At 34.0% G+C, this 13,908-nt stretch overlaps 1 protein-coding gene across 1 annotated transcript; it reads left to right on the top strand.

Moving 5' to 3' along the window:
* The first annotated feature begins 661 nt into the window (after positions 1-661).
* LOC130654367 (inhibitor of growth protein 1-like) lies at positions 662-10,910 on the top strand. The gene is made up of 2 exons (XM_057456931.1): positions 662-795; positions 9,834-10,910. The coding sequence occupies exon 2, from the start codon at positions 9,859-9,861 to the stop codon at positions 10,843-10,845; it is 987 nt and encodes a 328-aa protein (XP_057312914.1). The 5' UTR covers positions 662-795; positions 9,834-9,858; the 3' UTR covers positions 10,846-10,910.
* Positions 10,911-13,908: the final 2,998 nt, after the last annotated feature.

Below are 13,908 nucleotides of genomic sequence, written 5' to 3' on the forward strand. Positions count from 1 at the left end.
TGACCCTACACAGCCTCCCATATTCGATTGTCAATGTGTGGCTTACAGCAGGGATACAGTCAAAGATTCTCAAAGATTCATCTCCTTAAATTAAATTCATACTGCAATGGGAAAATTATCCTCTAACTCTGTTTTTAACCCCGTTCGCAAGGATTTCTGTTATTCCAAAATTGAAAAAAAATCCTGTTTCACTTTGGGCGAAGAGGTTTACGGTCACTTTTTATTTTCACATCCTTAAAAAAGTCATGAATACAAAGAATAGTTGACAATTTACGGGGTCATACCAAAAGGGAAATTTATCCTAAGAAGATGGAGCTATACTTTGCTTGGGCTCCGTTTTGGTCCCATGTTAATGCTATCTTCTTTAAACTGAAGAGGACAATCAATCAATAGCTAAAGCAGATAAAAGTATATTTTTCCTTCCTGTACATATTGCGTCCGTCTATTGAACTCGTTTAGAAAGATCGCATGGATGCCAAGAAAGTTTAGATTATGCAAAAAAAAATTAAACTGACACCGGTTTCTTCAACCTCGTTTTCAGGGCATTTTCCTCCTTTGATGAAGTTGATATAGCAGCACTCTTCGTAATAATGGATCAGGGGCTACAAGAACCTGGGGACGAGGTTGCGGTTTCCTGTGTATATTTCGTGGAACTTTTTCTTGTTGCTATTTCGAAACGAGGCTATTACATAATTCATTTCTTCCTCGATAAAACAGGCCATCAAAAAACAATAACAAAAACATGGTGCTTGTGAATGTAATGGCGCGTTTATTATATTTACTTTGTTAGGGATCGTAAGTGCTTTTCTCTTGATATATGTATAATAATTACATTAGTAAATATCAAGGACAAATATGTTAACTAGCATATACAAACTAACTGCCGCCCTATACTTAAACATCAATTTATCTGTTTTTTATTGGTTATTGTATTATTGTATTTGATTGAGTATCCTGGCATTCGGAACAATGCAAATGTTGAGTTTCATAAAAATTTAAAACAAATGTAGGGAAAACTTCATAAAACCCAATTAAAATATTTAAAAAAACAAAAAATATGGTTGATGTTGCAACAGCTTTTTCGTACTAGCTACTTCTTACTTCATGACATATTTGAATTCTAAAATATATGGAAACATGCAAATTTTTACAAGTTTATACACTAAATACAACTGGCTCTATTAGTAGCCAGACTTTTGATGCTTTTTGAAAAAATAACCACTAATCAACTGCAGGGGAAAATGCCGTAGTTTAGTGGTTATCACTCTCGTACTTTTAATGGCGATTTATTTTGGGAATTGAATATTACCATAGCCCCAGGTTAACCCAAGCCATGAGGGAAATTGGGGAGACTGCACACTATGTGGGCCATTGGATGTTGCAGGGAGTTGTCTGGCAGAGTACTGACCCTAATTGAGTTTGTGTAGCTCAAAGAGAGCATTAAATACTCCAGGACTCCCCATCAAAGCCATGACCCTTCCTTGAAATAGTAGACAGGGTATATCCCTCGATATTTGTGAAGCTAGCCATGCAAATTATGCACATCTATCTATATATCTATGTTTCACTGCAGGTAAAAATTACGGTTAACTGTTATAAAATTTTAAATTACAAATTCTGTTTTAATAATCTTTTGGTATTCCAAATTTTCTATTTTAAATAATTTTTGCTGATAAATCCAAATATGCCACATATTTTCCTTGAAAGTTTTTTGTTCTCTTTTTTAAAATTTAATAATGTTAACCCGGATCCCAGAATGTGAAAAATTATGTGTTGCATCGCCAAGAGAAAAAAATTTAAAACATTTGGTTTGTTACACATCAGTGAAACACCAAGCAATATATACACAATCTAATTTGTCTACGTCAAACTTTGCATTCATAAGTAATTGGGAGATACAAAATCCATTTTTTAATTTAATTTTGAAAATTCAACAAACATTCAAATTTTATTTCGAAACACATGATTGGTTGCAAATCTTTGATAAATTTTGAAAAAAACTGATTGGTTGATTAGTTTTAAGATTTTTAATCATATTTTACAAAATATATAGATCGTGTATCACCCACTTTAGGCATTTTTTCAAAAGATAACTATTGTCACTTCAGATATGCATTAAAACACAATCCACGGTAAAGTTGTATATATGGGCAGGTAAAATTAACCTGACTGCTGTTAGAAAACTGCTTTATGTTGAAAAGAGTTGGTAACTTTTTTTTTAGTTTTCCATAACAGAATTTAAAAATAATCATTTCAGAATGTTTAAATCGCAATGATGGCCTTTTTGTCAGATAGGGAGAGATTATTTCATCATTTCACACATTTCAAATATTACCAAATTGTGTTACACAACCGTATCTGACTTATTTTAGTCATAAGAATATTATTGTTTTTCTGTCCATGTATCTTTGTTAAAATTAATATGCAGTCAAAAATTATTTTTCAGCATCTCAGAAAACAGCTATAATCAGGAAGTCTGGAACTATAATAACTATATCATAGTTACGGAAATGTTTTTACTCCATTTCATCAAACCTTTGTAAGTTTAAAGGGGCTAGAGAACGGGGGTTAGTTTTCAACTTTAGTGACTTACACGAAAGTCGAGCTGATGGCAGTGATAAACAAAAATTGCTATTTTCCAGCATGTATGTAATTTACACACTTGAACATATAGATATATCTAGAATTTTTATCTTTCCAACCTCGGTCATGTTTTCATCCAGAATAAGTCTTGCTGTAATATTTTTTTGTAATATGCTTTTCAAAAAAGAACCAGCGAGCAAAGTGCACTGGTCTGTTCATTGCACGAAGCGCGTTTGCTGGATTTTTAATATGTGCACAGGATATACGGAATGTGAGCATTTTAACCGGTTCGTAGCCCCTTTAAAGTAATTTAAATTTGACAGAAGTTAATATGATAAGTTGCAAATCATATCATTTTAAAGGAAAATTACTTTTTTAAACTGGTGACTTTAGTTGACACTTGTATAGCTTATGTCATTTTCTTTTCTTTGTTTCAACATTGTATATACAAGATTTGGTTTGCCTATAGGTCAAGTGGTTGCCAAGATATTAAAAGCGAGTTGATTTCTGCCTTTAAATGTCCCAGCATGAATAGAGTTAATACACAAGCCACCGCTTGCTGTTACACTGGTTTAGATAGAACAATTATCCACCTTTTTTTATTTCACGATTGTAATAAGCCAGGTTTGTTGTGTGACCGTACCACTTTCAGGTCTCATGGTGTTCTTGGAGGAGCAGCACGTGGTACTGGTGGTGGTCGTGAGTGATCAGTTGTGACATCAGGTAGTTGTGGTTGAGGGGGTGACAGAGAATGAGGTGATTTTTCCTGAGTGATTCATGCATATTCGTATTGATGAAGACCCTGGACTTCTGTGATTGTGCCTGTTTTGGTCCACTTGTTCCCACTAAGTATTTTGTCCTGAACCCCACTTTGTGCCAACAGTCAGGGTCGGTAGCTGATGTGTGTGATCATTGTAACGTTAAACGATGATGTGGGTGCGTTTGGCAAGAGCTGCTTCTTGTTCTTTTTGCAGAGACGATCTAGCCTTTGTGAAGGCAGTAGTGGGCCGGGTGCACAGGAATGCTATCTCTCAGTTAACAGTAAAATAAAATTTGGACTGAACTCAGGTTAATGTAAGGTGCCAGCACAATCCTTGGCTAAGGATCCATTACGGGATAGGTTGTTGTAGATGATCCTTTTAGTGGCCTTTACTCCTAATTTAGATTGATTAGATTGTGGATATAATACAGAGGAGATAAAGTGTTTGACTCCCCATGCCTGTAGAAATTCTTGGAATTTAGTTGCTGTGAGTTGGGGCCCACCATTGGAGCTGATCTCCAGGGCTGCTCCATATGATGTAAATGAATGTCTGCATATGCTGCATATGCTGATCAATGTTGTTAGTTGCTTCTCCCGTGGGGAAGGAGTAAACACAAATGCAATCACTAAATTGGTTGACGCATGAGAGGGTAATCCAAAATAGTCCATAAATATGTGTTGGAAAGCCTATTCTGGAGAAGAAGAATATTGGAGAATATCTGCTTTCAGACAACGAAAACAGCGTGAACCAGCATATACAAAATGCCAGCTATTGTGACAGTACATTGCAGATTCTGGTGGTACATTGGTGGTGTTTCTTCAGGAGGAGGTATCTAATTCCTTCCTTACTCCAATCTGTTTGCAAACAGGTTGGAGCAAGGAACATGTCAAAAATGCAGATGCCTTCCTTGACTAATGATGTTATCTTGCCCTTAGACTCTTGAAAATGTTTGAAGGTTCTCGTCCCAGTAAAATTTGCAATTTGGTTCTATTAATTCATAGAATGGTTCCATAATAGAATGGTTCCATAATAGGAATCAGGAAATATGTCCAGGTCATCCAATTTACCAACCCTTTTAAAGATGGAATAAGTAACTTCATCAATTTTAGGTTTTTTGGGAAAACTCCTGTGGAAAGGGATAATAAGATCACTTAGTACGACTGATAGTTCATTTTTGATAAGATTGAGAATTCGAAATGGTATGCTATAAGGACTTGTGGATTTTTTCTGTCAAGTGAGTTTAGACAATTTATTATTTTATAAGAATTGACAGGAGTAGGAAAGATTAAGGATTAGAATTTTTCAAAGAAGTTTTAAAGTTTTTTGGTGTTTTTTGTTTCTTTTCCCTAATTTGATCTGCAATACTGGTAAAGTAAGAATTAAAGGAGTTGGCTATGATTAAGTGATTAATTTTTATGGATTGAATTCGACTCTTATTATTTTTTCTGCCTTGAATACAGGCTATTTATTATTTCCCAGATCTTTTTAACATTTTTTACATTATCAGAAAAAAAGTTTAAATGGAAATTATATTTACTCGTTCTACAAAAGTTTATGATGGCACGATAAGTTTTATATTGTTTAAAAAAGTTTTCAAAAGAAAAGTCTACATTGTCAGCTTGAAGTCTGAGGATTTCTTTCTATTTTATTTTGCTAAAAGCTCTAAAGAACGATTTTTTCCAGTTGCGAATAAACTGATAAATCAACTAATCTATATAATAATACGCCAGTTCCGTCTGTCTGTCTGTCTGTCTGTCTGTGACTTTTGCAAAGTGGACTAGTCGAAAAACCCCGTGGAAAAATGCACTGAGGCAGAATAAAAATTTCGGAATGGACGGGTTGATGACGTCATCAAAAAACCTTTAGACCCTAATATCTCTGCAACCGTTTGTCACAAGTACATGATCCTATACATTTTCTTGATCAGCATTTCAAGATCTAAACCATAAAGGCAAAGTGTACGATAGCCCCTATGGCTCACGTTTCTTCCAATTTAAAAACACTTCTCTTCTATGATCCAAAGAGTTCTCTTCTATATTCTCACACTTCTCTTCTGCATTTTGACACTTCTCTTCTGCACTTAGCACTTCTCTGTATGTGGCCCCAAACTTTCTCTTTACAAGTAATTTTAAAAATCTGGTCCGCAATTTTACACCCATGGTCTGTATAGTTTTTTTCACTTTTCGCAAGAAGCATACTTGGCTAACACGTGCTCAATTTACGAATAAAAATATTATTAAAATATTGTAGCAGGTCTCGAAGCATAAGCATGAATATTAAATTAATGAAGCCATTACAGTGCTCTTAAAACTTTGAGGCCAAATAACTTGGAAGCGAGGTAGTGACGTCAATGATTTTTCACTGCGGGGTAACTAGGGACCACCTAGGACCAATATGAGTAATTTTGCTAAACGTGGGTCCCCAAATCCGTTTCGGAATGGACGGGCTGATGACGTCATCAAAAAACCTTCAAACCTTAATATCTCAGCAACCGTTTGTCAAAAGTACATGATCCTATACATTTTCTTGATTAGCGTTTCAAGATCTATACGATGAAGGCAACAGGTATACAAATTTTTAAAAAAAATTGTGTTTTGCTGACGTCTGCAAAATTTTTAAACCCTTTTATCTCCATAGGCGTTCGTTGAAAACATAAGATCCTATGCATTATTTTGATTAGCGTTTCGACCTCTATACATTTCAGCCAACGAATAAATTTCGCCAATTTCTTTTTGTATATGCACTGCTGACGTCAGGAAAACATTTAAAACAACCTATTTTTCTATTGTCCTTCTGCCTAAGTGGATTTTTCCACGGGCCTTATCGACCAGTTAATTTAATAATGCTTTGTTATTGTTGCCTATCGATATGGTTATGGGTAGATACTGTTATGATGAACTAGCTAAAGTTAAAGTACCCAAGCAGCAAGGACATTTGTAGTCAGTCAATGGGTAATAATAAACTTTTATGAATAATAGGAAAAGCACATTCTAAAATTAGAATCATTACGTCTTGTTTAAAACCTGATAGCACAAATTGATTGATTTTTCTTGTTCATGCCATATTTCAACTACTGCTTGTGCACATTGTATCTCAAGAAACAAAAGTGGCATGTTTAAAGAAAGCCATTACCTTTGGCCCTATACCTCCTGCCAGGATTTTATTTAAACGTGGATGTCTTATGAATTTTCTTCATAAGAATCTTACCTTTAGACCACAGAAGTTATAAACTGACAGAAGGACTTTTTCTCACCTATTTTATTGGGAGAAATTCCAACCCTTATGGATGCCTTTTATACTCATTTTGCCACGCAAAATATCGTTTGAGCTTCATTTTAACGCACAAAACGTCTGCCGTGGCACAAGTTAAAGTTGCGTAAACATTTTAAGTTTGTCAAAAATACTTAAGATAAGAATCACAGCCTTAGAAATAATATATTACTTGTTATAGAGCTTAAAGAGCAGGAGCAGTGTTTCAGCCAGTCAGTATTTTATCTGTAACTTTAATAGATAGGCAGACAAATTAAGCGAAAACCAGAAAATGTCATTTACTCGCAATCAAATCCTCTGTGGTGTATCATTTTGCCATTACATTACATTAAACCCCTATCCCCAACGACGAAATGACATTTAGCGTGGCAACATGAAGATAAAAGCCACCCATTACCCAATTGACTGGGGGGTATCCAAACTCAAGCAGCTAAGATTAATATCAATTGTGTTAGGGAGCGTGGGGTTTTAAACTCTTGCATTTATTATGTGGAAATTTTATAAAAAAACAAGTTATCTTTTTAATTAAAGAACCAAAAAGGATACACGGTTGTATCTCAGTGTTGTATACTTAGTGTCTTAAGATATGTAGGAATCTCTCTTAAGTTGTACAAAAGTTTTAGTATGGTATCGACGTTAACTGTTGCACCTTCAGGTTGGATTGTCCCCCTAAAACAGAAGGTTAATGCTTCTCAGTTGTTTTTTTCATTTTAACTTATCCATCTTGATCGATATTTTTCTGTAAGAAGCATTACGAGATTTAAACTCGTAATAATAAGATCTGGATTTATTCTTTTTTTACCGTTTCTTGTGCTGCCTTTATGCGTCTTGAATCCTGATTCTTTGTTTTACGTATCAGATGATTTAGTACATGGCTTTGACTGTGTACGAAATAGAAGAAACGATTAAATTTTTAAATAATTTTTAGTTAAAAATCTGCAATGTATTCATTATTTTACAGATGGTTGTGCTTTGCAGAACTAAAATTGAAAGAGATTTGTTATTATTAGGTTACCACTTTGAGGATTTTGGAACAAATACAACATGTTTTTTTTTCTACGATTCCAAAATGAAATTTGACGGTTTATTACATTTGAAAATTTGAAGCCACCAGAAAAGTTTTGAAAGAAAAGAATACATATACAAAAACAGTCCCTGAAACTCGCAACTATCATGATTTTTTACCCATTCTAGTCAATTCATTAAATTGATTTTTCAACAATAAATGATGCTGAAAAGCAAATTATAAAAGATCCAATTTATTTTAAAAGATCACAATTTTTTGTGTGCGAGTCTCCTCGGATTGGCATTGTGGTTGACGAATAGATTGGGGATGTGTTGATAAAGTTTATGCACCTGCCATTCCCTGCAAGATCACTTATATAGCCTGAACGTGATGATATATGCTATGTTCCTGCAACTATACTTTGCATAATAAACCACAAGCACTTTCTACTGGACATTAATATTATTTAAGCCAAGATGACATAACAACCTTGAAACAGTAAATGGCTAATTGATTTTTTCTAGTTTATATTTTTTTGTTTGTACTATAAGCTACATACAGCTATAACTGCAGGTTAGAAAGTGTCTGATTGGGTGAGCTTTATTTTGTTATATCCTTCAATATTTTAAGAATATAAAAGCAACTCTGCTCATTTTAGAATATTTATAACCAATTTCGAAAAGGAGTTATTAGTTGCGCCAAATTTGTTTTGAAAGTAAAAAAAAAAAACATTTCCTAATTTATGTAAATTTAAACGTTTAAACGTTTGAGGCTTGCATCCATTAAGCCGAATCTTCACTGGACTCAACTCCACTTTTTGTGACGAAATATAAAAACCAATTCAACTTTTCCATGAACTTAAAAAATTTCCAGACCAATTCTGGTCCGGAATATTGATTGAACTGAATTTTGATAATTCACGTTTTTGAATAAATGACTGACCCTAGGTTTTTTGCCATTTCTATATATAACAGATGAATCTCTGGAGACGAAGGTGAATAAATGACATACTTGTTTTCGGCCATGAAAAAGGTCAAGTGATGTTAGTAATTAATAACTCTTTAAACATTTTATGGGTGTAGCCAAAAGACTTAAGATAAAAGAAAGCATGTTGTAGTTTGCTTGGTGGACACTACCATTATTTTGAGGACTCTGGACAGCCATTTCTTTTTCCATTTATCTTGTCTATTGATTAATAAAATCATAAACCAACTACTCTGCTATTGATCTGAATTGATTTGTAATATTATTTTATTCATGCACATGCACCGGGACCTGCTACGATATAAAACTGTTGGTAGATTAAGCACGTGTTAGCCAAGTATACTTCTTGCGAAAAGTGAATAAAATATACAGACCATGGGTGTAAATTTGGGGACCAGAGTTTTAAATTTAGTTGTGAAGACAAAGTTTCGGACCACGTGCAGAGAAGTGTCAAGTGCAGAAAAGAAGTGTCAAAGTACGGAAGAGAAGTGTAAGAATACAGATGAAAACTGTTTGAATCATAGAAGAAAAATGCTTTTAAATTAAAAGAGAAGTGAGCCATCGTAGAATTATACCCTTACGGTAGAAATGATATCGCCAACGATGGATGATGCGTGGTAGCTTAATTAAGTGACTAACTTACGCGCAAATAAAAACTTACCGTTGTACACTTGTCATTATGCTAGGTTCTTTGGAATGACTGACCAAATTTTGTCATATTTGAACGATGCATTGACAACTGATGTAATGATTGAATTAAGAGATCCTAACGATCTGAATTTGTGATTTGTGACAATGACCATGATAACTGGCAGGAAAAGAATTAACAATTGTAATCTAACTTACAGCCCCTCCCCTTGTGATAGCTTTTTGTATCAAATAATAGAATTTGGCACAAAATAATAAATATAAAAGGCATTACTCTGTTTAACACTACTTTATTTTTAATTTTTCAAACTAATCCACAATAAAAAAGTGTGTTTTACGTTTCTATTTACGTACGTTTTTATGATATACGCTTTTTTATAAATATACTAAAATTCTAACCAGCGTGGCCATAACCCTCTCATCCTGATCTTTATAAAACACTGTTTTATTCGTTCTGGACTTCTTAAGAGGTTAGAAGTAAACGAAATTTTTTGCCAAAACTTGTTTAAAAATAAAAAGTGCATCATTTCTAACAGAAATTGCCACAGTGTGTGTTTATTTGTCAACTCCTTCCATTTTAGGTTGATTTGAATATTGAAGATCCAAATGGCACAGTCTCCTGTTTTACCGATTATCCCAAACACAGAGTTTGTGGAACATTTTATAGACAGCTTAGAAAACTTACCTCTAGATATACAACGCCATGTTTCTCAGTTACGTGAATACGATGTATTGTATAGAACAAAGCTAGAACAAATAGGACGTTGGTTATGTATGTATCGAAAGGAAGATACTAGTCAGGAAAAAAGGAAGTTCTTAACAAAAATACAAAAGTGTCTTATCAAATCACAGCAATTTGGTGACGAGAAATTGAACATTATTTCCCAAATAGTTGACTTGGTTGAAGCACGCGCGCAGTTAGTCTCCAAAGAAGCGGAAAGTATCGATATGGAACATAAAGATGACATTAAGAACACTGTTTCTAACACCCATCGTGTAAAACTGGAAAAATCTAAAAATATGCAGAGTAATGAAAAACTGGTCAAGAGTATTTATGAAAAGCCTAAGCGCATGCGGAGAGTACGTACCATAGAAAAATTGCAGGAGAAAAATGACAAAAGCAGTACTAGTCCTCGCCATACAGCCAAGGAGAACGGTCAGGACGATGAGGACGTTGAAATGGAAGAAGAAGAAGAGGAGGAAGTTGAAATGCGACAAAGAAAGGATACAAAGAAAAAACAAGATAAAACGAAAGACAAAGATAAAATAAAGGAAGATAAAGAAGAAAAGAAAGTTGAACGGAATAACAAAGCTGGCAAAGTAACAAAAAAGAACAATAATAAACAAACTAAAGTAAAGAAGAAGAAAAAGAAGGAGAGAGAAACAACGCTGGATGATTTGCCTGTCGATCCGGATGAGCCGGTATATTGCGTATGTAATAGTATCTCATACGGCGATATGATTGGCTGTGATAATGAGGAATGCCAAATCGAGTGGTTCCATTTCGGGTGCGTTAATTTGACGCACAAGCCTAAAGGAAAATGGTATTGCCCGCATTGCACGATAGAAAGAAAGGAAAAGAACAAAAAGTAAACTTTTGATCGCTTTTTTTGTACATACAAAAATGCTTCTTTCAAGCAAACACTCCTCGAAACAAACGCGATATTTTTGTTAAGCGCCTCCATTTTATAACCCTTTATTTATATTAGTGGATATCTAATTTGACTAAGTTTAGCAGGATTAACCTTGACAATATTTGGAAGTAAATCTGTTTTCTGTTGAATATAATTTTTTATTTTTTACGCAGATAAGTTACAATCAAGTTAAAATGAAGCCTTGATTAAATGCCCGCCCAAAATAGTTAAAAAATTTGATTGACTTATTTGAAGTATTACGGTGAATATACGACGACTTATTTTTCCACACCTTGCCATTTATGCTGTCTTATATGATAAATATAGCGACCTATCCAGTCGATATTGCTCCGACTAAATGTGACAAATAACGTTTATACTGAATTTTTTTTATTACTCTAGGGGTAACGGTAATGCACCTCTTACTCAGGTAACCTATGACGTTTAAAAACGCCTTTGCACCTGATTTGTTTATAACTACATACAAGAAAGCTGAAAAGCTTAACAGTCATACTTTTTCTAAAACCCAACACACTATTAACATTGAATCATTATAACACCTTATAAGCCAGCGTTCATGAGAGGGAAGTAGAAAAAAAGACAAGGTATTTTACTTTTCGCGGCTCAGCATTTCCGGCCAGAGTTGCAGACTTATTTTCACGTCTAGATTTGTAGATTTGACTTTCAGTAATATGTTACAGTCTGTTTTTTTACCATAATAAACGAGCAATCGGCAAACTAATGTCTTGCAAAATCAAAATGATGGACAAAAAAATACGTATAATCGACGCAATGCTGATCAAGAAAATTTCGAAAAACCAACAAACACACACTAGCGTTAAGCTACGAATAAATTTTTTAAGCAAAGTTAAATAACATTGCAAATGCCATTGAGTATATTTTCTTGCATACCTTAAGTACAAAGTAAAGTAAAGAAGTTAAGGGTACAAATTTTCGCGAGCATTTAATTTCGCTGATGGGCAAAATGGTATTCGCGGAAGGTGATTCTCGAAAATTTTCGCAGTTATTTAATTTCGCGGAAGAGGTTTTAAATTTTTTGTTATTTTTTTGTTATTTTTAATTTTTGAATAACGGGTGAAATGAAGAGATTAATATAAGGAATTAAATATTTTTAATATAAGTTTTCTTTGTTCATTTAATCCACTTATCATTAAAACATGCAAAAGAATTTCTGCAGAAATCAACATCGTCTTCTTTATCTCCCCATTCAGATCCAGGATCGTATTCCCTATCGTTAACGAAGCTTTCAATCAGACAATTCGACACTTCGAAGTTCGAAGCATCAGTTGTGTTGGAGGATGCCATCAACGGAAATATTTTTTCGAAATGGATCTAAAGAGGGTATATTTTTAGCTCCCATCTTCATTGCATAAAGAATTCCAACTGCTTTCCATCCATTGATAACGATCGCTCTCTCTTCTTTGCCTGTGAATGGTCTATAAATTGATACGCTAAAACGTTGTCGTTTCTTTCTTATGGATGTTAAGTGCAGCGCAGTATTGTGAAGTATTAATTTACACAGATTACTTTTTGTACATTTGGAGAGACCTTAATTCCTGATATAATTTAAAAACTTTAAAGATTTACGATGATTTGCGTTACGGTTGTGTATTGTTGAGAAAACATATTTCATGGAGTGACCAACAAAAAAAGGTGCTAATGCAGTTATTCTGTAGGGCCACATCCGGCGACTGACGCAGGGCCCCAGCTAGCTACTATTTCTAAAAAAAATATAAAACAAATAAATACACTATAAATGTTTAAAGATATAATAATAACAAAAAAATAATTTTAAAAACAGATCGAAATAAATCAAAAATTTAAACCTGAAAAAATTCTAGCAATTTGTTTGGTGGGCGCCTGGCAAACTGCGCGGGAATAGGATTGGATCCTACTCTTTCGTCTGGTCGCTGCGATCACACGAAATGTTTCTCACGAGCATCTGATAGTGAAGTCTGATCGGCTTGCGCTTTTTTACCGCTTTGGGCTACTTAAACTTATGACCCTTGCTTTGCCCGCTAACAGTAACGCATTGACTTGTTCTAGCCTGTATCTCACGCACTTGATGAAGCATTTTCCAAATCCAAGATAATACCATGGGATAATACCTATTTATTTAAAATGACGGAACAACACTGTAGAAGTTCTGTGCACAATAGGCTACTGACGAACTCGAGAGGTATAGAAAACAAAATTATACGCGAATAAAAATCCGAAATCTTTTAGCCTGCAAGGGCTTTTCATTCAATTTTTAAATTGATTTAAAACGATACGATATAAATTATTTTAAACTATACAATATAAAGAACAATTTGAATTCACTTTATCATAACATCATGCACGAACGAAGAAGAGACAATTTGAAGCTTCTTAATATTTTTGAAAAGTTTCATTCTTTCACATTTTAAAGAAAAGTTAGAATAAAAAGAATTGTATTACCGACTCATACAGCGCAGTTTGGGCACGACTAAAGCGCTTGTAAGGACAAATTTTTCATAATGGTAGCACAACAAGAAGAAAACAACAACATTAACAGAAAATTTAACTTGTGGTGGCTTACCTATGGAGGTATAAAAGTTCTTCAATCAATACTAATAATCACAACTATAATATCTTGCACTTCTTGCTTATATTGGTATCATCATGGATAGCCCAGTAAAAAAGAAACGCAAAAAAAAAACTGTACAAATGAGGCAAAAAAGAACAGGCAATAATTATATAATTCTGTAATTCGTGCGAGCAGATATAAGGATTCTACCGGTTACTGCGTTCTTAGTAAAATCATGGCAGGTAAATAAAAAGATTTATTTTTATTTAAGTTTCTTTTTGTACACTTTCTAATATTACGCTAGTAAAATCTTTGGTCTGTCATTTGTACGTATCTTTGAAGTATCATTAATTATTTGCTTAGACTGCATGGACCGCTTCACCGACGAGAAACGATCATCTGTTAGACTCTATGATGCTAATAATCTACCAGATAACTCAAAATTTGGCTAAC

The sequence above is a fragment of the Hydractinia symbiolongicarpus genome, chromosome 8, assembly GCF_029227915.1.
Source record: "Hydractinia symbiolongicarpus strain clone_291-10 chromosome 8, HSymV2.1, whole genome shotgun sequence".
Classification (NCBI taxonomy): domain Eukaryota; kingdom Metazoa; phylum Cnidaria; class Hydrozoa; order Anthoathecata; family Hydractiniidae; genus Hydractinia; species Hydractinia symbiolongicarpus.

Excerpts from the sequence above, each read along its gene's own strand:
- LOC130654367 (XM_057456931.1), top strand. The coding sequence starts at position 9,859 with ATGGCACAGTCTCCTGTTTTACCGATTATCCCAAACACAGAGTTTGTG.